Source organism: Pipistrellus kuhlii, unplaced genomic scaffold (assembly GCF_014108245.1).
Source record: "Pipistrellus kuhlii isolate mPipKuh1 unplaced genomic scaffold, mPipKuh1.p scaffold_m20_p_2, whole genome shotgun sequence".
Taxonomy (NCBI): domain Eukaryota; kingdom Metazoa; phylum Chordata; class Mammalia; order Chiroptera; family Vespertilionidae; genus Pipistrellus; species Pipistrellus kuhlii.
Window position 1 is genome coordinate 19,694,864 of NW_023425515.1, and position 23,698 is coordinate 19,718,561.

Below are 23,698 nucleotides of genomic sequence, written 5' to 3' on the forward strand. Positions count from 1 at the left end.
CTAAACTTTATAAGCTAACCTTCTAACTGGACATCCCATTATACATTCATAGCACAATATCAAATGCTTATAGTAAGTGTGCTGGATGAACAATCATGAACAAGCCTATGAGATAGGTATTACATATTGGTTTTACAAATAAATACTCTCAGAGAGATTGATGAACTGAGTAAACTGTCCAAGAATATAGCTAAAATTATAGGTATTGGAATTCTGTTACCTATAACAGAATTCTGTTACCTATACCTGTTACCTGTTACATCTTTCTACCGTATTGTGCTGTCCCCCATCTATACCACTCAATTTGGTCTAGTCTTGGCTTTTTTTAAAAATATATTTTTATTGATTTCAGAGAGGAAGGGAGAGGGAGAAAAAGATAGAAGCATCAATGAAGATAATCATTGATCCATGCCTCTGGCAATAACAACCCCCCACCCCCCGACAAACACACACACACACACACACACACACACACACACACACTGGGGACCTCATCATAACCCCAGCATGTGCCCTGACCAGGAATTGAACCTTGTTATCCTGGTTCAAAGGTTGATTCTCAACCACTGAGCAGCAATGCCCGGGCTTGTCTTTGCATTTCCGTGGTTGATATTCCTCCAACTCAGGTTTCTCGATGTTTTACAAACTTCGAAAACCCAAAAGATTTCAGCAGCTCTCAGAGAGAATCTTTATCTACACCTTCTAATATGCCTAGCATCCAATATTTTCCCCTTCAGCCTCATTGTAGTTTGTCTTACAAAAACAATAAATAGCCCAAGCTGGTTTGGCTCAGTAGATAGAGCATGGCCCTAGAGACTGGAGAGTCCCAGGTTGATTCTTGTCAAGGGCACATGCCTGGGTTGCAGCTGGATCCCCAGCAGGAGGCAGCCAATCAAGATTCTCTCTCATCATTGATGTTTCTCTCTCTCCCTCTCTAAAATCAATAAAAACATATTTTTAAAAAATCAATAAAGTTATATTATAATATGAAGTCAATGTTTATTGAAACCACACCGATCTCCCAAGATCACCAGATTCATGCACTTGCGGTGAGTGTCCCTCTTTGAGAATTAATAAACCTGACTTTATGCTCCTCAGGCAAGAGTCGTAATACTTACTTAGAATGACAATATAAATTCATTAAGAAAGCAGATTTATTGGTGCTTAGTATGCCAGGCACTAAGTGTACAAAATTTAAAGAAAACATGAGGCTCCTACTTCTCAAAGTCAAAGACATAAAAGTTACCAAATAAATATTTATTGGGGGATTAAGACCATCTGGTCTGGTCAAAGTTCTGGGGAAAAAATGCACAAACATAGAATTTTGTAGACAATTTGGGGAAGGGGGAGCGACTATGAACTCCTCTGAAGACCAATCACCAGATCCACAGACTCCAGGTTAAAAATTCACCAGCAACATAACTAAGTTCTCTGGGAACAGGAATACTTGCTTAATAATCCTGATTATGCCTTGCACAGTGCGCTGCCTACAAGAGCCACTTTAGAAATATTTGCTGATCGATTTTCTCTTAAAGTCAACCAAATGACATCGACAATTATCCCTTGCCTGGACTTTCAAAAGCCCACCACCGCCGCCCTTCACAAATGACACTAACGACTAACACCAATAACTCGAAATCATTCTTCCGCTGTTCACATGCGGACTACTCGCTCATTCACCAATGTAGGTCTTCCCTTCTCCTTATAGTCCCTCGACTCCCTCCAAATTCAGGGCTCCCTCCGTGGCATCCCCAAAGCTAGGTCTACTGCCCACAGGGAGACGCAAAACAACTGATGCTCCACGTCGCACACACCCTCAAAGCAGGAAACGTGGGGTCCAGGGCTTGCCATAACTTCCAAGCCTGTTTAATTTACCTTAAATTCCAGGAAAGGGACGGCGGTCGACTGCTTTCACAGAGCTGAGGAGGGACCAGTTACCAAGATGCTTCCCGACCTCCCCGTTACCATAGTGACTTCTACGGAGCTACGCGCCCTCCCTCTTCTCGCGATACTTCCCGGCCGCGCGTCAGAAGAGCGGGCCCGAGACCCCGCCCCTGCGAACGCCCGCCCTCCCAGTGTAAGGGGTGTCATTGGACGGCTGAGCGCCGCCTCCGGCTGCGGGCGGGACCTTACTCCTTTTTTTGTTTTTTTCCTCTTTCAAAACTCGCGCCGTCGGGTTTTCTTGGCAATATCTTTATAATAAGTGCTGTTTCCGTAGGCCCCAAGGAAAAGAGTGTTTTCACTTAGTAAAGACGTCCCACGTCGTCTGGTTCCCCCCCCTCCTCCTCCCCGCCCTCCGGGAGTGCGCGCATGCGTGGTAGCGCCCCGAAGATGGCGGAGATAATCGCCGCACTTTTTTTTTTTTTCAAATAAGTTGGTTCCCAGAAAGCATTGCGCACGTTTGTAACGAATTTCCGTTCGAGTTTGTATTTTAGGCGCCATTTTCGAGTGGAGGACCCGGAGCCGAGACACCGGGGAGAGCGGGGGGTCTGTCCCGCCGTGTCCAGCCTCGGCCTGCGTGGGCCGTCCCGCAGGTAAAGCGCGTCTCTTCCCGGCCAGGCTGTCACCCTCCCGCTTCCCGCCCGGTCCGCGCGCCCCCCGGGAGAGGCGAGGCCTCGGGCCGGAGCCGCCGAAGTCCGCGCCGAGCTGTCGCCGGGAAATCGCTCCCGCTGTCACCCCCCCCCCCCCCCCGCCCGCCCCGCGGCCGCTGCCGCTCCCGCTCCCCGGCGGCCGGGCTTCCGCGCGCGTCTCCCGGGGGCGCCGCTCCTTGGAGCTGCTTGGGCGTCGCGCGGAGTGCGGGATGGGGGCTGGGGGTTCCGAACCTCGCGGATCGCACGAGCCCCGCTGTCGGTCGGGGGGGAGGGGAGGGAAGGGCGTCGCCCCCGGCCCGTCTCTCCCCTCCCCAAGGAGACTGGCCGCCGGGACTCTTGGCCCTTCCCTGGCGACCTTTCCAGTTTCTTACCCAAAAGGGATTCCCCTGCGGGCGCCGCAGGACAGACCCCTGTCGCCCCGGGATGATGGCTCCGGAGCGGGCGCGGCCGGGGTCCGATTTGGAAGCCGCGAGTTGGTCCGAGCCCAGCCTCCGCCCGCCCTCCCCGTCGGACTGGGGGGAGACTTGGGGCCGCCCGGAGCTGTCGGCGGGGGGAGGACGGGGGCGGCGATCGCCCGTTAGCCTTCCGCTTTGGGCAGCGCTCGCCGCCCCGCAGACCTGAGGTGGACACGATCTCCTCGGCGTCCGTGCACCGGCCTACCCGGCCCCGGGAGCGAGGGGGGATGCCGGCAGATGCCAGCGCACGGAGGTTAACTTGGTGCAGAAAGTGCGCTCCGAGGTGCCGGTGCGCTCGCTCCGCGGGCGGCGGAGCTTGAAGCCGCGAAAAGAGCCGAAGCGGCTGCTCCGTCGCTGCTCGATGCCCGGGCGCGTCTAAGTTCCGCCCCCCCCCCCCCCCCCGTTTGCTTAGGAACACGCATCGCTCCCTCCTTAGTGCCGGGGTGTCCTGTGCTTCCTTCCCGCCGGCGTGGAGCGCGGTGTTTTTTTTAAAAGAGGCGCCCGGACCCCGGCGCGTGGGGCGGGGTGGAGGCTGAGCTCCCGGGCGCGGGGTCCGGCGGGGAACGTGGGACCGCGCGGAGGGACCGAGGCTCCGTCTCCCTCACTCGCGCTCTCGCCCGGCCGCAGCGACCATGCCCCGCAAGGGCGCCCAGCCCTCCACCGCCCGGCGCCGAGAGGAAGGGCCGCCGCCGTCCCCGGACGCCGCCAGCAGCGACGCGGAGCCCGAGCCGCCGCCCGGCCGCGAGGGGAGCCCGGCCCCCGACGCCGCAGGTGAGTAGCCCGGCCTCGGCGGGACAGCCCTGCTGGGTCCCCGCTCCTCCATCCCCGGGACGGGCTGGATTTATGGGGCGGGAGCAGAGGGGCTGCAGGGGTGGTTGGCGTCGGCGATGTGGGGAGGGGGGCCGGTAGGTCCGCTCAGGAAAGCGATTTGGCGATTCTCGGGGATCGGACTGAGCCGTCTCTGAGTAACGGTCCTGGAGGGGACGGGGGCGAGGAAGCGGCTTCATTTGTGTTACTCCGTTTCTGCTTGTGGCCTTGTTATTTCCGCGGAAGTCGGCCGGGTCAGCCAATAGCCGGTGGGCTTTTTTTTTTTTTTCTTCCCCTTTCGGGCATAATCAACATGACTGTATTAATATAATGGAAAGTTGCTTGACCCTAACCTCACTTCTGTGATCTTAAAGTTAGACTAAAGAGAAGATGATAATGTACTCGAAGCCACCGTAGCCTTTGCGAGTCCAGTATTTAGATGGCATTATGAAGCCCTTGTGACAGATTCGGGGGTGGGTGGGGGGGCTCAGAAAGGGGGTTTCCAGGTGCTTCAAGACCCGGGAAAAGTTGGATCCAGAGCCTTGGGACTTAACCGCCCGAACAGGCGGGCAGCAGGGAGTCAGGTTGCTGTGGTTTTCCCAGATTTGCTTTATGATGGATGTAGTGTTTTGATTCCTAAGAAGTATATTTGTATAGGTTTTGTGACTGGTGGCATTCCTTTGAAGAATTTTCTTAATCAAATCAAGATGAAAGATTCTCATCACCTATGAACTTAGGGTAATACTGTTTAAGTGGAAAAAAAGCGATTCCTGTGTTTCTTAAACAATATCTCCAGAGATTTAGTAGGCTCTAGTCCTCAGAACGAATTGCACTAATGCAGGCTTCTCCCTCTCCCCTCCCCGCTTTGCCTTTCCTTTCCTTTGACTGACTTAGATACTCCAAGTGAGGACATTGATAATAGAAGTTTAGAAGAGATTTTGAATAGCATCCCTCCTCCCCCGCCTCCTGCAATGACCAATGAAGCCGGAGCGCCTCGACTTATGATAACTCACATTGTAAACCAGAACTTCAAATCCTATGCTGGGGAAAAAATTCTGGGACCTTTTCATAAGGTATTTGCCCATTTAAAATAACTATTGAAAGATAATGAGTCGTATTACAAGATATTTCAGTTTTGTAACTATTTATCCTGATTGAGGCACACCTGGTGTTTGCTTTTAACAACAAATTAGCTTTTGTTTTATCTGATTATCTTTGGTACCTCTTTACCTATTATAAAATTGTTTTCACTGAATAGAATTGGTAAGTTTTTGTTTGAAGGGAGTATTTTCTATTTACTATTAGAATGAATTTTGTAAAAAGTTAGAATTAGAATGTGGCCTTTTTAAAAAAGTGTTCAAGCTTGTGGCAAAATAGTAAGAAAATTTAAATTGTGTTATGTAGCAATGCAAATCAGAATACTTGTAGATTTGCTGCATGTTAAATAAGCCGTTTAAAATCAGTAGTATGACCTTTTAAACTTCACTTTGATTTTTTTTTTTTTCTGTTCTTTTTATGCAGCGCTTTTCCTGTATTATTGGGCCAAATGGCAGTGGCAAATCTAATGTTATTGATTCTATGCTTTTCGTGTTTGGCTATCGAGCACAAAAAATAAGATCTAAAAAACTCTCGGTACTAATACATAATTCTGATGAACACAAGGATATTCAGAGTTGTACTGTGGAAGTTCATTTTCAAAAGATAATTGATAAGGTAAGAGACTTTGACTAGTTATTTGCAACTTTGAGTTCTTACTCAGATAATTTAATACAAATAATTTAAATACATTACACGTTTTATTTTTGGCTTGAATTTGTGTTTTAAAAGTTAGTGTCTGGTTAAAGCAGAACACATTATTGATTTAGTTACCTCCGTGACCATACTTTCTTTTTGAGGAGTGTTGGTGGTAGCTGTTAAACTTAAAATGTTGAAAATTTTAGCCAGGAAAATTAATTTTAAGTAGTTCATAGTAGTTAGTGCTTACCTTTTTGGAATAAAGCATCAAGCAGTTTTAATGTTCTGAGCGCCAAATAGGCATTCTTTTACTATACATTTTTGGTTTGTTTTTTAAGTTATATTTTATTGCTTTCAGATGAATTACCTAAACTTGGAAATGTAACAGTTGCCTAAGTTTAATCATCTCTGTTATTTCAGTTCACATTAAATCGAATGTTATTTGTAGTTCTGTGTATTTGATAAGAAAGAGCTTTGATTCACTTTAAACTACTCTTTTAAAACGGGATGGGTTAAGCTAACACGTTTGTTTTCTAGAAAAGGAGACAATTGTAGGTAAAATGACTCTTTAGATTACAGTTTTGTTAGTATAGGTTTTTTTTTCTCTTATAATTAATAATTAACTTTGAAAATTTATGCTTCAAAAATGGCCAGAACCTAAAAATATAGAAATTTAATTACACAAGGAGGAGAAATGTGACTTGACTCATAGGTTTTGTTTTAATTTTTTCTTAATATAAAGGGCTTTAAATTTATGTAGTGGCATCTATTTTAATTTTTTTTCCCCTCAGGTTTTTTTTCTTGTTGCTTAGGTTTTTATTGTACAGTTTGAATTGCAGATTTTGTTCCATTGCCTATAAGTTACATTTTACTCATGTAAATTTTAAGTCATAATTTCAAAATGACATAGCTTTTAAGGGCACGTGGGTTTAAAGTAGATTTGTGCTTCACTTTTTAAATCTGATAATTTTTTTTTAATGTGCAGAGTATAGTTGTCAATTTTTTACAATTCTCTTACCTTCATTAAAAGTATATTTCCCCTCCCCCTCAAAAAAAAATTGTGTCACCTCATTACTGCCTGCCTTCTTTTTTCCTTGAATCATTCTTTGCAAGTTTTGTTTTTGTTTTTGTTTTTTTGTTTGTTTTTTGTGGACTAGTAATTTATCTATCAATGTGAGTTAATTTGTGAAAAGTAACTATTTCGAGTTTATATGCATGTTCTTTAAAATTTTTAATCCATATAATTAGTTTCAATTGACTTGAATAAAAGGTGGAGCAGTAACTTAATACCAAAATTGTTTCTGGTTTTGTTTTTCCTCAAAACAGGAAGGGGATGATTATGAAGTCATTCCTAACAGTAACTTCTATGTATCCAGGACGGCCTACAGAGATAATACTTCTGTCTATCACATAAGTGGGAAGAAAAAGACATTTAAGGATGTTGGAAATCTTCTTCGAAGCCATGGCATTGACTTGGACCATAATAGATTTTTAATCTTGCAGGTAAATTTATTAAAGACTTTAGAAGCCCTCTTATTCCTATTACTTTTGTGGGAGGGTTTTGTTTTTAGTTATTTTGTGTGTTGTTTTTGGTAGTTGTTGTGGTGTGTGTGTTTCCAATAAAGTTTACGGGGATTTTCCCTGATGGATGAATTCTGTATTTCTGAGGCCTTAAAGTCCTGTAGCAGCACATCATGGTTTACATACTATAGTCAAGATGCGAATCATTATTTGCTGCTCTAGAAATTTAAGGAAATTCATTCAGAACTATATTTTCATCATCAGATTCTCATGTTTGAGTGGACTGACATACTTGTTCCGCTCTAGCAGCACGTAAATATTGGCGTAGTGGAATAAACATTAAACACCAATATTATTGTGCTGCTTTAGCGTGACAGGGATATAGCAACTATTTATCATTTTTGTTTGTATTTCCCTTTAGGATAAAATTTTAAATGAGATTCATTATCTCCTAATACTTATTTTCCTTTGCTTTTGTTCTTATTCTTATTTCTGCTAATATTATATAGCCAAAAAGAAAAGACTCTGTACACTTGGTGTTTCCGAATTTACCTGAGTATCTAGCTAATTTAATTTTTTTTTTTTTTTAACACTTAGAATGGTTAACAAAAGCTTAACTCAAGTTGGTTTTTGTTTTGGTTAGAATGGCCTATTTGAAACCACTATTGGAAGATCAGAGAGTAACTGATATTTCATTCTTAAGTATCAAGACTGTTAACGTTTTTTTAAAGGGGTATAAAATTAAGTACCTGGTGTTAAGTTGATTTTTATTAGAAAACCTGTATTCTTTATTTGAGTAAGGGTATATTCTACCAAAATAGCTTGGTTAAAAAAAAAAAAAATCCCTTCTCTTTTCTTCTTTAAGTGTTACCTTTTTTAAAAGTTTTTAGTGTAAAGCATAGCTTTGTCAGATGTATTAAAAAATTTTTTGAGGCTATCTTTTTTCTGGGCCCTGTCCAGAATCACCAAGAGTATCATAATTAAGGCAAAAAACTGTGTTGTGATATAGAGTTGCTAATATTCTTTAGTATCTTGTCCTACTGATTTTACACTAAATTGGGAATTTTTATTTGATACTAAAAGTTTTGTTAGGAGAACGTGAGTGTTCCAATAACAAACTTATAAAATTTTAACCCCTTTTTCCATTTTATCTTTGTTCCTCAACAAAGAAAGTATTACTTTTAGACATGCATAGTGTATGTACAAGGTAAATAAGAATCATTCTAAAATGAGTTATATTAATACCTTTTGTTACCAGACACAGTACATTTGTAATACTTCTATAACCCAAACTAATTTTTTTTTTTTTTAATGTTGGGAAGTCAGTTCTGGATCTAAAATTTGAGTTAGCACAGACATGGAATTAAAACTTTTTGGAGATTTAACAATAAAATTTAACTTTTTATGGACTTATGTTTAAAAACTTGGTTTAGTTAATATGTATGAAAAGTTATATCACTTTATGATAAATTTGATAATTATACCATTTTGCAAGAATCTATTTGTGTCTGTCTTTTGTTTATAATTTGCTATTTACTGTTTTCTTGGGTTAATCAAAATTTAACACATGTGCAAAGACATTAAAATAAAGTGGGCTGCATTTTAATCCTTATAAGGGTAATTTTTTCCTTGGTGCAGATCTCTCCATAGTTCAGTAATAAAGGAAGCTAAGTAACAGCTTCCCCCCAAAAAAAAGAATTTTTAAATTGTCAAATTTATATTAATTATATACTTCTCAAGTACCTAAGATACTTAAGCCATTTGTCCTCATGATAATATCAATCTTTTTATGTCATCTTAACATTTAAATTGTTTTAAATATTTTTAATACCAAGTTAAACTTTCCAAGTTAACAGATTAAATTCCATTTGATTAGAACTTTAGGAACTCACCTGGTAGGAAAAAGAAAGAGGGATTAGACTAGGTAGAACTAATAATGCCTCATTTAAAAGTTTGAGGGAAAGTTACCCTCGTTTCCATGGGTTTTTATTTAGTTCCTTATCAAAATCGACTCCTGTACTAAAGATTTAAAGCATTTGAAGGTAAGTAAGAACGTGGTTTTTATTTCTTTCCCTCCCACTGAAGAATGTTTACTTAAAAACTATCTGTGGTTTGAGAGGCTGGATGTGTAGAGATATAATAATTACCATCTAAGACATAGTGATTACTTTGAATAAAATGTATAGACTGGCCAGGGATCATGTTCAACAGAAGTCCATTGGGTAAATTTTTTTACAGTGTTTATATTATTTTATATTATTTTAGTACATTCTTCTAGAAGGCATTTCTACCATTTGAATCCATTTAAAATCCACTCAAATGATACCTAATAAAGAGTACTATGCTAAGATGCTATAAATGATACAAAGATGGTTAAATCCTATTCCTGTCCTTATAGGCACTTATACATGATTTCAAAAGGTGTTAGATAAAATAATTGACCATTGTACTTTCCATACTTCTATATTTATTCTTTTATATATATACCTGGTTTGGGAGTCTTTGTTCCATTATAATAGCTATCTGTGTAAACAGGTAGGGTTTTATTAGCTCTGAAAAGCATTTTTTGATGACTATGACTTATAAGTTAGGTTTAGTTGATTTGGATGCATTTGCTCCCTTCAAGGTGTCAAACTTTTCAACTTTATATGCTTTGTGTTTATTTTACTTTTTTGTTTTTAATTTGAAAGAAGAGGTTTATTGGAGAAGGCTTTAGCAAGGAGTGCTTTGTGTTTATATTATAAAATCTTAATTAAAATTGAAGACAAGAACCAAGATTTTTTTTTTTAAACCTGTACTCTTTTTACTTTTTTTTTTTTTTTTAATATATTTTATTGATTTTACACAGAGAGAGGAATTGAGAGGGAGAGTTAGAAATGTCGATGAGGAGAGAAACACCGACCAGCTGCCTCTTGCACACCCCCCACTGGGAATGTGCCCGCAACCAAGGTACATGTCCCTGACCGGAATCGAACCCAGGACCCTTCAGTCTGCAGGCCGACTCTCTATCCACTGAGCCAAACGGTCCTGGCAAGATTTTCTTCTTATTGTTTAATAATTTGGAGATCAGAATAACTTACCTCTGAATTATTAAATATCCATCTCTTTCCAGGATAGTTTCTCTAAACCTAGCATAACATGCAGACTTTTGCCCTCTCCCACCCTCTCTGAAATCAATTAAAAAATATTTTTTAAAAAATAAAGGACATTAATTTACAGTGAAAATGGAGAACATAAAAAAATTAAGACTAGGTAAAAATTCAAAGTTCAGTAATTATGGGCTATTTGTGATGCAAACACTCATGTCTGTCTTTAGAATCTTGTAGGCCTTATTAGAGGGGAAAGTTTTATTCTTGAGTTCATGTGGTTCGTGCTTTTACTAAAATTTAAATTTTTTGAATAAGAATAAAGAATCATATTCCTCATAGATTTTTATGTTGTATTCCTGTAAATTAAATTATCAAAGAATGGTATAGCTGAATCACAATAAGTTAATATTTAAGGCTTTGTAGTATAAATATTCTCTTGAAGTATGATTGCTATTCCTGTGATACTCTTAGAAACTATAGTTGATCCCTGGCCGGTATGGCTTAGTGAGCATTGGACCGTGCACTGGAGGGTTGCTGGTTTGCTTCCCGGTCCAGGACGTGTACTTGGATTGCAACTGCAGTTCGATCCTCTGCCCTGGTTGGGGCTCGTGTGGAAGGCAATCAATATGCTTCACCTTAATGTTTCCCTCTCCCTCTCCCTCTCTCCAGCCTTCTCCCTCCCTTCCATGCTCTGTAAAAAGTGAATAGAAAAAATCCTCAGGTGAGGATTAACAAAAACACACCCAAAAACATTGTTGATATTTTCCACGGTTGTTTAATGTCTCTGATATATTTTGAACATAATTTAAACAGTCTGTAGTAAATAATAGCAAAAAAAAAAAAAGTCAAGTTGATGCTTTTTTTTTTTTTAATATATATATTTTATTGATTTTGTACAGAGAGGAGGGGAGAAAGATACAGAGTTAGAAACATCAATGAGAGTCATCGATCAGCTGCCTCCTGCACACCCCCCACTGGGGATATGCCCGCAACCAAAGTACATGCCCTTGACCGAATCGAACCCAGGACCCCCCACTCCCCGAGCCAACGCTCTATCCATTGAGCCAAACCGGCCTCGGCTCAAGTTGATGCTTTAAAATTATCTCTGAAATGTATTAAGTTTATGGCCCTAAAATTAAAACTATATTTTATAATTTACTGTGGAATAGGTAATATTTCTGCAAAATAAAGATAGGGTCCTTTGGGCACAGACTATCAACTCACAGATTATATATGAAATGGCACAAAATGGAAAAAGAAATGAGAAAAAAGGACATCAAGAAATATCCAAGGTTGCCATTGGAGTGCCATAGCAGTCCTAATAGTCAAGTGACAAGTAGAGGCCTAAATGTTCTCACAGCTTGTCGGTTCAATAGTGTTATGTAATCTGATCATAACTGGTATAAATAAATAAATAAATAAATAAATAAATAAATAAATAAATAATTTGCCTGCCATATAATAAAACAATCTAAAACTGAATGTTATATGGGGCTTGAGATGGAACTATTTGGATTCATAAATGCCCTTGTCTTTTATGTTGATATTTATTTTCAACTGGGCAATCTTGTTAGATGAAAAGGAATTACAAATGTATGTCCTTCATTTTAATTGGGGTTAGAGGAAGGAGGAACAAATAACCAAAAACAAGTAATTACTATACCCATAGCTAGGCAGTTTCCTAATAGTGGTAGTCCATCTCTTCCATGAGTAATTTGGCCACAAAAAAAAATGTTATGTGTTTAGGAATATTTTTATCAATGTAAACTGGCATATTGAATACCAACTTTTGGTTATCTGAAAAATGTATACTGGTGCTTAAGTTTTGTGACCAATTGACTCAGATATGTGAGTTCTCTTGGCATAATTTTAATACCGGTGTCAGCTATTATTTGGATTATAAATATTAACCCAAAAGATATAAACAAGTAGATGGATGGTTCTCATCTGAGGGTAGTTAAGTTATTACAGCTAGGGAAGGGGAGATGCTCCTGTCTTCTAGTGGCTCGGGGTCAGAGATCCTATTAAAAATCCTAAGAAGCCCAGCATAGCTCCCACAACAAAAAATATCTAGTGCAGAATGTCTGTAGTGTCAATATTGCTAAACCTTGCTTATAAAAATTTTGAATAACGGCTTTTTCAATAAGTGGGATTCATCCACCCTGTTGTAATGCAAAGCTTTGTATATTTTTCCAGACTTAAATCTTGTCTAAAATTTAAAACTGTTGCTGCAAATATTTGGAAAGAGTTAGTCATTAAAAGAAGAATAAAATATACTTAATATAAATAAATATCTACATATTTTAGTTTAAACACCAATTTATTTAAAACACTAATTCATACATACTGAAGAACAAAAAAAAAGTGAAGTTTTAAAGTTCATACTACAGATTTTAAACAGCTTGATTTTTTTTTTTTTAACATGCAGCAAATATACAAAGTATTATGGTTTTCATTGCAACATGACACAACTTAAATCTAAACAGGCTCTTTGGATAACATTTCACTTTGTATTTGATAATCATGTGCTGCTTTGTTGTCAAAGTAGAAAATGTGGTGATGTATAAATATTAAAAATTATTCCTATGAGTAGATATTAAAATGAAATGTTTATTTTTTTTTAACTTCATAATTATGTTGAGGCTTTTGGTAAATATGATACATTTTCATAAGCAAATTTTACCCTCAATTTTTAGGGTTCATTCATAAGTAAATATTTAAATTGAGAAAGAGTAATATATTCTTTTTAAATGTGTAAATTTTTACCTTTGTTTTTGCTATTTTTCTGAAATAAAGGAGTATTTCTGTTTTTTTAACTAGACTGCCCCTTATGTTGTAAATAGCAGCATTTTGTCTGAGCATGTTCAGACAAAATTTTCTCTGCTACCAAACCAAATGACTGCCTGGTAGTCAGCCTTAAAGGTTACTGTTTGTGGATTTCTTTCTTTTTTTCTCTTTGTAATTAAACTGCATCAATACTAATATGTAATGTTCTTCTAAGATTTTAATTACAATTCAAAATTTAGTATTAATGATTGCAAACAGAAGTTTTTCAGTGTCATGTATCAGTCAATTGGATTTCTTCTATTATTACCATGAGAAAAACAGGTCATTTTCTTTTCCAGTTAATGGTCTTGCTTTTAGAAAGTTAGAACTTTGAGACATCCTTATGAAGCCCAGCACTTGAGCAACTTAAAACACCAGATTTATATAGAAAGTTTAATAATACTATTCACCTTGAGTCAGGATGATCAATGAAGGGTCTTTTTTAAAAATTCTTGGTTTTAAAATAAGAGCTCTAATTGTGTTATTAGTACCGTTTCCCCGAAAATAAGACAGTGTCTTATATTAATTTTTTCTCCCAAAGTTGCGTTAGGTCTTATTTTCAGGGGATGTCTTATTTTTGGGGAAACACGGTAATTGGTAATGTCTCCACAATAATCAAATTATAGATTATATGGCTAATCTTGCTTAGTAGAAAAATTAATAGTTTTATTTATATTGAATGAACATTGTTAATGGGAACTTCCTTTGGTTCTGTGTATATGTGGGTGTATACAATAAGAGTTTATGCAAGTATAAATATATATTTCTTATCCCCTTATGTGAAATTTTAACTATTAAGAATATCAGTGGAGCCCTAACCAGTTTGGTTTAATGGATAGAGCATCGGCCTGAGGACTGAAAGGTCCCAAGTTCAATTCTGGTCAAGGGCATGTATGTTGGTTGCGGGCATATTCCCAGTAGAGAGTGTGCAGGAGGCAGCTGATTGATGTTTCTCTCTCATTGATGTTTCTAATTCTAATTCTCTATCCCTCTCCCTTCCTCTCTGTAAAAAATCAATAAAATACATTTTTTAAAAAAAACATCAGTGGAAATAACTTTTTTTCTTCTTTCTCCCCCCCTCCCCCCCCCCCCCCCCAAAGAAGAAGGGAGAGAGAGATAGAAACATCAATAAGGGAGAATCATTGATTTACTGCCTCCTGAATGTGCCCCACCCCCCACTGGCGATCTAGTCCACAACCTAGGCATGTGCCCTGATCTGGAAATCAAACTGTGGTCTCCTGGTTCATAGGTTGACACTCAACCATTGAGCCACACTGGCCTGATGAGGGGACATTTTTTATTTGTATCTTATTAAATTTCCAAACTACTGCCGAGACCGGTTTGGCTCAGTGGATAGAGCGTCGGCCTGCGGACTGAAAGGTCCCGGGTTCAATTTCGGTCAAGGGCATGAGCCTTGGTTGCAGGCAGATCCCCAGTGGGGGGTGTGCAAGAGGCAGCTGGTCGATGTATCTCTCTCATTGACGTTTCTAACTCTCTATTTCTCTCAATTCCTCTCTGTGTAAAAATCAATAAAATATATTTTTTAAAAATAAATAAATTTTCAAACTACTGACTTACAACACTTAATTGTTGGTTACTAATGGATTTGTTAATTGTTCCTAATTTAAAGTTGATGTAGCTAAACATTCACAATGAGTGTGAAATAATGACTTGTTTTAAAGGGTGAAGTTGAACAAATTGCTATGATGAAACCAAAAGGCCAGACTGAACATGATGAGGGTATGCTTGAATATTTAGAAGATATAATTGGTTGTGGACGGCTAAATGAACCTATTAAAGTCTTGTGTCGAAGAGTTGAAATATTGAATGAACACAGAGGAGAGAAGGTGAATCTTTTGTACATTTTTGTTGTAAATCAGAAGGTTTCATTTATTAGCAAATTTTAGGAATCAAATATTTAAGTTACTGTCTATTATAATTATTTAAAAATGTTTGCTATTTTAGATTGAATTTTATATTTTTTATTAACATTTTAATGCAGTTTATATGTTTTATCCCATTTTGGCATACTTTAAATTCAGATTGTACATTTGAAGTGTTGTGTTTGTTTTTTTAACAATCTGTACACTTGATTTTTGTAGTTAAACAGAGTTAAGATGGTGGAAAAGGAAAAAGATGCCTTAGAAGGAGAGAAAAACATAGCAATTGAATTTCTTACCTTGGAAAATGAAATATTTAGAAAAAAGAATCATGTTTGTCAATATTACATGTAAGTACCTTAATGTATCTGACAATAAGTCAAATCCGGTTGTTGTTTTTTTTCCCTGTATTAGAGCAATGTGAAGTAAAAAAAATATAAAAATTATTTTATGTAATAATTCATTAAATTGAAGTTGTTTACCATAGTATTGAAGTTGACTTTTAAAGTATCATGCTTTAAGTTAGCAAGTGGGCTCACAAGTATTTATTACTATACTTAATAGTTTTATATATACTTTTTAGTTCCTATGACAAGACATAATTTTGTTTATAAATGGATCCTATTTTGTTCCTAATTCTAGTCACCCGGTTTGCTATTTCCCCCGCCCCCCACCCTCCTTCCTTCATACACTCATTCCCCCAATAGTCCCAGGTATTTGTAAATTGGCTGTAGTTAAGAATATTTTAGAAATGGCTGGTTTTACTAAAATCCGTTACATAATTTTAAAAATGGAATTTGGGGATCTCCAATTTCTTTTTCTCCCTCTAGTCATGACCTGCAGAAACGAGTTGCTGAAATGGAAACTCAAAAGGAAAAAATTAATGAAGATACCAAAGAAATTAATGAGAAGAGCAGTATGCTATCAAATGAAATGAAAGCTAAGAATAAAGCTGTAAAAGATGTAGAGAAGTAATAATTTTTTGGAAAGTACTATAAGTATTTAAATTCAGTTAATTTTATTATCTGTATGTATATGTATCTAATTATAAACTTGCTGGTAGCACATGAGCATAATACATTTGCCAGCATATAAAATGGTCTCCTTTTACAGACAAAAGGAAACATTTAATTGCCCTGTATCCAGTACAGTCGTCATTAGATTTGACGCTCAAGTCTTAAAATAATGGAGGATGCTACCCCCTTGTGGCAGAATTTCATAAGCAAAACCTCACAGCGAAAATAAGTATTTAATCTGGCAGATTGTTTTAAGAATAAAGAGTTCACAGATGCAATTGAAGTAGAATTGGGGTTATTTTAGATAGGATTTTTTAAGTTTTACTTTTATGACAAGAAAATTTTATGCCTAAATATTGTAGTCCATGGGGAATGTAATTAGTTCCCATCCAGAGTAGAAGGGCAAAATAACTCTCATAATCACTTGATGGCTTTCTCAAATCGGGGGGGGGGGGGGGTGTGGTGTTAGGATCAACTTGAAAATAGGTTGTTTTAGGACCCTACCTTTTAAAAGCTTGGATACATTTATAGAGGAAATGTTTAGGCAGGGTATAATATGCCTTTAAATATCTGAATATCTAAAAATAATGATTTGATAATTTTCTTGCTTTGCTAGGAAACTGAATAAAATTACAAAATATATTGAGGAAAACAAAGAAAAATTTACACAGCTAGATTTGGAAGATGTTCAAGTTAGAGAAAAATTAAAACATGCTTCGAGTAAGGCTAAAAAACTTGAGAAACAACTTCAAAAAGAAAAAGAAAAGGTGGGTTTTAGGCAAGAAATCCTTAAAATTTAATGTCTGCATATCAGATCTAGATTTTATGATTTTTCATGGATGTGCTTGCCCCTTATTATCTAAGAGAATGTGTGGGGATTCTGAATATGTGTTTAAGATTGATCTCCAAACCTGATATTTTCCCCAAAACATTCATTGATTTTGAGTTTTAGAGCATATGTTTCTATGATATAGTATATTGTTGGAGAAACATTTACCAAATTAGCAATTCTACTTTGGTGATAAATATTCTTTTTACTAGGATAGTGGTTTAAAAAGATTTTTTTGTTGTTATGTATTATAGGCTTAAAAATATTACCTCTTACAAAAATTAAATTGAGTTCCTCCTTAATAAAGGAGGGAAGGGAGGGGGGATGGAGGATTGGAATGGGAGGTTGAAGACAAATATGTGATACCTTAATCAATAAAGAAATTAATAAAATAAGGAGGGAAGGGAAAGTTGGTAATTTCAACAAGGTGTTTTTAAAATTAAGAACTTTGGATCGGAATGACTACCTTGCTAGGGGCCAGACTCTAATAATTAATTTGGGACCTTTTCAAACTATGCTCATTGCTCTATTACAGTGGTCGGCAAACTTGTTAGTCAACAGAGCCAAATATCAACAGTAGAACAATTGAAATTTCTTTTGAGAGCTAAATTTTTTAAACTTAAACTATATAGGTAGGTACATTGTTATTAACTTAATGAGGATACATGATATTTTGTGGAAGAGCAACACTCAAGGAGCCAAAGAGTCATATGTGGCTCTCAAGCTGCAGTTTGCCGACTACTGCTCTATCAGATACTAATAGATATGACACCTAAGCTCTCATGTAATTACGGTATACAGTAATTATAATGCTTTGTTTTACCTTATAAGCATTTTCTAAATGTGTTTTTTTTTTTCATAAAATACTTTCTTCTTGGTATAATAACAAATATTACATGAATCAATGTTTGTTGAATGCCATTTAAGGAAATGTTGAACTTTGCTATTACTAGATCATCAGAAGAAACAAAATATTATATGGATTTGGGAGTAACCCCTAAATTGGACAGATAACCAAATGTAACTATTATTGAGGAATTGGCCTTTGGGCATCAAATGTGGGTAAATGGTTATTGGTAGTAATGGAATAAAGTAGTAGTCCTATATGATAACTCTGGAAGGGTCAAGTTATGAAAGATCTTAGGATTTGAGGGAAGCTACGGGGTATAAAAATAATTTGTGGTAAGTTTTAATATACCATGATGGATAGTTTTTAGAGGTCTCATATAGTCTTGAGTTTTTTAATAGGTGAAAGGATAATTATCGCCTGAAGTTGACCCAGGCAGGAAGAATTTTATTCATAAGGAATCAGGAATTCATAATAGTAGCTTTACCATTAGACTGAGATTATAGAAAGTTCAGTAAATGGTTAAGAAAATACTTGCAGATATCCTTTGCAGATACCCTTTTTTACTACAGAGAGAAAGAAGTACTTGTTGAAACTAATTCAAATCTATTAGGTCTAGTAATAATTAATGTCGTTTTCTAATACTTTTTAAAATTTATTTAAACAATACAACAAAATTTAATCAACAATATAGTTGCCGTTGTTTTCTACTACTTGTGCCCAACGCTCAGGAAGCATTTTAATCCCTCCCTCTGTTGTAAAATTCTTGTGATTTTGATGCAAAAAATTCGGTCAATGCATTTTTGAGGCATTCTTCATTATTAAATCTTTTTCCAAGAAGAAAGTTTTGCAAAGAACGAAACAAATGGTAATCGGAAGGGGCAATATCAGGAGAATATGCAGGTTGAGGGAGAACTTCCCATTCCAACTGGCGCAGTTTTTCAGCAGTGATTCTTGCAGTATGCGGTCGTGCGTTATCGTGGTGAAGAATTATGCCCTTCCGATTAATCAGCGCGGGTTCTTTTTCTCTTAAAGCTTGGGCTAACCTTTCCAATTGGGCACTATACACTGCACTTGTAATGGTTTGGTTAGATGGTAAAAGTTCATAATGAAGAATTCCTTTAAAATTCCACCAAACACACAACATCACTTTTTTCGCATGCAAGTCAGGTTTTGGCGTGGGCTGCGGAGCCTCATTTTTGTCCAACCATTGAGGCCGCCTTTTCAAATTAACATACAGCACCCATTCTTCATCTCCGGTAACAATTTGCTCTAAAAACGGCAAACGGTTTTGACGAGAGAGGAGCGAACTGCAAATTGTGACTCTTTGATTATGGTTGTTGTCGGTCAACTCATGAGGAACCCATTTTCCAAACATTTGGACTTTGCCAAGTGCACACAATTGATTGGAAATTGTTTTTTGTGAACAATTTAAAGTTGTCGCAAGCTCTTGTTGGGTAATTTGAGGATTTTGCACCAAAAGAGCTTGAAGAGCTTCTTGATCAAAATTGGACACACGGCCTCGACCACTCTTGTCATCTAACGAAAAATTTCCCTCGTGAAATTTCTCAAACCAACGCTGGCATTTTCTCGCGCTAACTGCATCTTGACCAAGAGCACTACAGATGTTTTTTGCAGCCTCACTTGCTTTTCTTCCTAATTGGAACTCATAAAGCATGCAGTGCCGAATATGCTCTTCATCCGCCATCTTCTTAGCCCTAGTTTTGCAACAAAAACCAAACCAAACACAAACTTTTTCAAGCAAAACTTGTTAATTGCACTTCACATGTTCTGTAGATACCACGTGTTTGAAGGTTATGTCAATACAAGTCAACGCCAAGCAAGATTTTAAACGAATGTTTAAAAACGACATTAATTATTACTAGACCCGATAAATACAAAGAAAAGCACAAAGACCTGGAAGACCCTGAGAAATGCTTATTAATAAGTCAAATGTTGTTGGTATTGGACAGCCTTACACACATGCTCCTATACCTTTAAATTGTTTTATAATCTTAGGTAGAAGAATTTGTAAGTATACCTGCCAAGAGTGAGAAGATCATAACTGAGACAACAACTAGAAAGAATACCCTTGAGAAGGAAAAAGAGAAAGAAGATGACAAATTAAAGGAAGTGATGGATAGCCTTAAACAGGAAACACAAGGGCTTCAGAAAGAAAAAGAAGTAAGATTCATCATCATTTGGTGTTTATTTTAGTGGCTTTTTTAACTCGATTGTTTTTGTAGTAATAGTGAAAACTGACCTGTTAGAAGAAAAAGTTTGGACCTTTAATATCTAACCTAACATTCCTAAAAATAGCCTATACTATTTATCTTTTCTGCTGTTTTTGTTTTGTTTTTTGTGTTTTTTTGTGTTTTTTTTATTAATCAGAATTTATAGAGGTTACAGAAAATGTAACACGTCCAATACTTTGTTATATATGCCATTCTTTGTTGACCCTATTTATTTCATCATCAAATTTTCTTTTTCATCTTAAATTATTTTCTTGGTAACCATCTATAGAAACCTGAGACACACTAAGTACACAGGTTACATCCCTTGTTTTGCTTCTATAGCTCTTATGTGATAGTTTAAAACTACAGTCCTTGTATTAGTTCTTGGTTCAAGTCATCTTTGATCTTACATAGGTTATGTCTCCAAGTCATATTCCTCAAAGTAGCAAAAAATAATAACCTATCTTATGAATCTTTATAAAAATAAAATATATGTATATCATAAGTGCCTTGAAATTAAGAAATTAGGAAATATTAGATAACTATTACATTATTACAGTCGTTACTGTGAGGGCGTCCTGACCAATTTGCATATTATCCTTTTATTAGTATAGATATAGGACTTCTAAAATGAGCATACTAATTAATATTACCTCATTAAACTCATAAAATCAGTTGGGAAAGACTATGTAGCAAAATAGTCCATTCCTCTTGTAAAAATTATTTAATTGTATGTATTATGCTTGTATAATAGAATCTCTTAAGTTGAATTCAAAATACATGGTTTCTATTTTAGTTTATGTTTGAAAACATTACAGATTTAACGGTGTCTATCATATTTTAACAGAGTCAAGAGAAAGAACTTATGGGTTTCAGCAAATTGGTAAACGAAGCCCGTTCGAAGATGGATGTAGCCCAATCAGAGCTTGATATCTATCTCAGTCGGCATAATACTGCAGTGTCTCAATTAAGTAAAGCCAAGGAAGCTCTAGTTGCAGCTTCTGAGACACTCAAAGAAAGGAAAACTGCCATCAGAGATATAGAAGGAAAACTCCCTCAAACTGAACGCGAATTAAAGGAGGTAAATCTTGGCTTCTGTATTTCATCTGAATATCGTTTATCAACCCAAGTTTTATATATATGTTTTTCTTATTTTTTGTTAATTTCAACATTTGAGGCGACTGGTTACAGATGGTCCCCAAGTTAGGATTTTTTAATTTTATGATGGTGTAAAAGTGATAAACGTTAGTTACATGAGATATTTAACACTTGATAATAAAGTAGACTTTGTGTTAGATGATTTTGCCAAACTGTAGGCTAATAAAAATGTTCTGAGTAAGTGTGGGCTATGATGTTCAGTAGGTTAGGTGTATTAAATGCATTTTTTTAGTTAATGGTATTTTCAACTTCCCAGTCGGGTTATTAGTATAAAACCTCATCCTAAGTCCAGAAGCACATGTGTAGATTTTCTTTTTTAGTTAGTGTTAATCTTCCCCAAAAGAATAGGGTTAGTAGTGTAGTATTCCAACTGATAAGAACTGAGACTATCAAGACACTTGCTGTATTCTACCCGGGAACATCAAACAGCAAATAACACTGCTACCACCACCATTCCTTCCCATGGAATTTAAATAAAAGGAAGTTTGTGATTCCCTAAATCTATGTCTAGACAATTTATGCAAGAATAAATGAAAAGCCATAAATACCTTTGTGGATGATTATGCAAGTCAACAATATTAATGTAATCTTTTTAAATTTATGGATGTAGTTTTCTTTTTTGGGACTAGAAACTGTTTTAATCAAGATACCTATTTTAGCCCATTGGTGGTGCTCCTATTCTTGAGTGAATTATCTAAGGAACTTTGTAACTTGAGTCCTCCAAAAGCCTCATTAGGCAAGATAGCAATAGGAAATGCTATATGAAGAGAAACTATAATTTTGATCAGCTGCCTCTTGCACATCCCCTACTGGGGATGTGCCCACAACCAAGGTATATGCCCTTAACCGGAATCGAACTCGGGTCCCTTCAGTCCCCAAGCCGATGCTCTATCCATTGAGCTAAACCGGTTTTGGCGAGAAACTATAATTTTGGAAATAATTTGTTTTTATTTTCCCCCCATTTTAGTAAATGTACACTATTTGGTCATCTGGGAATTTCTTTCTTTTTTATAGATATATATTGATTTTTACAGAGAGGAAGGGAGAGGGATAGAGAGTTAGAAACATAGATGAGAGAGAAACATCGATCAGCTGCCTCCTGCACACCCCCCACTGGGGATGTGCCCACAACCAAGGTACATTCCCTTGATCGGAATCGAATCCGGGACCCTTGAGTCTGCAGGCCGATGCTCTATCCACTGAGCCAAACCGGTTTTGGCTGAATTTCTTGACCATGTAGAATTTAAATGTAAACTTAAGTGATATCCAGTGACCACTTCTTATCTCCTCCCTAGTAATTCAGTTTATTTTGGGTAAGTTGTAACTGTAACTTGAGCTTTTACTTTATACTAGTGTGACTGGTAATAGAGGTGATCATTTAAAGCCAGGAAATGAGGGAGAATGTCAGAAAAAATGGCTGCTCTAAATTGAAGATTTACCAACTGGGAATTTGAATTTTTTGTGTGCATGTAGGTGGTTCCTCTTTTGGTAGCCTGACATTTTGTGTAGCAGTATAATTCACTCATCATGTGCCCCTTCATTTTAGAGCTCTGCTTTTTTAATGTGTTTTTTTTTTTCTTTAATAAATTTTCATTATTCTTTAGAAAGCATAGCACATATAACCATAGCTCTGCCAGGTCACCCATATTCTGGGTCTTATACAAAGTCTGCTTTCTTATTCATACAGAATTTAAGAGTTAGGACACGTTATGTATAATTGTGGTTTCAAACTGGAATTTCCACAGCCCCAGCACTACTTGCTCTATCAATCAGTATATTGCTCCTAGAACCATACTGCATGTATGTTCTTTATTATTCATCCAAATAATTTATGCCCATTTTAACATAGAAAATCCATCCACATTTTTTCAAAACCAAACTAGCAGTTGCAGTATGGTCTCTTAGTTTTGGTTTAAGTGTTTATTGTTGGTCTTCTCTTTCTTTTTTTGAGGCATTACAATTAATTCTATGACTAGGCATAGAATCATGGGATACATTTTTTATTTATTTTCACTTTTAGAAAGAAAAAGAACTTCAAAAATTTACAGAAGAAGAAATAAAATGTAAAAGTTTGGTTCGTGATCTTTTCCAAAAAGTTGAAGAGGCAAAGAGTTCCTTAGCAATGAATCAAAGTAGAGGGAAAGTCCTTGATGCAATAATACAAGAAAAAAAATCTGGCAGGATTCCAGGAATATATGGAAGATTGGTAAAGTAGATTTATTTGGAAATAACTACATTTTTCTTTCAAGAAAAACGTAAATAATTTTCCTGCCTAGACTTAAAGTAGTGTATATTGAATGTCACTGTATTGAAATACATTTTTATTTATTCATTTTATAAATTGATGAACAAATGTCACAGGGGCAGCCAGCTGCCATATGAAGTCACTAATTTAAATGTAACTGCTTTATTGGTTTTAAGAGGAAGGGGGGAGGGATGAAGGGAGGAAAGGCTAAATAGAGAGGAACATCGTTGATGGGCTGCCTCCTATACACCCCCTACTGGGAATTGAACCCGGGACCCTTCAGTCCACAGGCCAACACTCTATTCTCTGAGCCCAAATGGGCTAGGGCACATTTTGTTTATTTTAAAAGATGTTCAATTTTAAAAATTTTGTAAACTCAGGCATGGTAAAATTCTTTGTGGTATGGATATTAAAAATAGGGGTTTGGATAATTGTTTTAATTCCAAGGGGAAAAACAAACTTGCAT

The 23,698-nt window shown here is 37.2% G+C and overlaps 2 protein-coding genes across 7 annotated transcripts in view; one reads left to right on the forward strand and one right to left on the reverse strand.

Annotated features, from left to right (window-relative positions):
* The window catches only part of IFT80 (intraflagellar transport 80), a 95,382-nt gene extending 92,306 nt beyond the window's left edge, over positions 1–3,076 (reverse strand). For 2 of the 4 annotated variants that reach the window (XM_036447319.2, XM_045583643.1), the window contains exon 1: positions 1,876–1,999. The gene's annotated coding sequence lies outside the window, so the exon portion shown is untranslated. Of the gene's footprint in view, positions 1–1,875; positions 2,000–2,962 lie in introns of those variants that run through there. The other 2 variants (XM_045583642.1, XM_045583644.1) reach the window with 2 other exon arrangements.
* The window catches only part of SMC4 (structural maintenance of chromosomes 4), a 38,429-nt gene continuing 17,106 nt past the window's right edge, over positions 2,376–23,698 (forward strand). For all 3 annotated transcript variants that reach the window (XM_036447313.2, XM_036447316.2, XM_036447314.2), the window contains exons 1-12: positions 2,376–2,534; positions 3,674–3,817; positions 4,748–4,926; positions 5,375–5,566; positions 6,914–7,090; positions 14,706–14,870; positions 15,126–15,253; positions 15,734–15,874; positions 16,536–16,686; positions 19,615–19,779; positions 20,677–20,910; positions 23,008–23,193. In XM_036447313.2, coding sequence (XP_036303206.1) covers positions 3,679–3,817; positions 4,748–4,926; positions 5,375–5,566; positions 6,914–7,090; positions 14,706–14,870; positions 15,126–15,253; positions 15,734–15,874; positions 16,536–16,686; positions 19,615–19,779; positions 20,677–20,910; positions 23,008–23,193 — 1,857 coding nt within the window. In that variant the 5' untranslated portion in view covers positions 2,376–2,534; positions 3,674–3,678. The remainder of the gene's footprint in view (positions 2,535–3,673; positions 3,818–4,747; positions 4,927–5,374; positions 5,567–6,913; positions 7,091–14,705; positions 14,871–15,125; positions 15,254–15,733; positions 15,875–16,535; positions 16,687–19,614; positions 19,780–20,676; positions 20,911–23,007; positions 23,194–23,698) is intronic.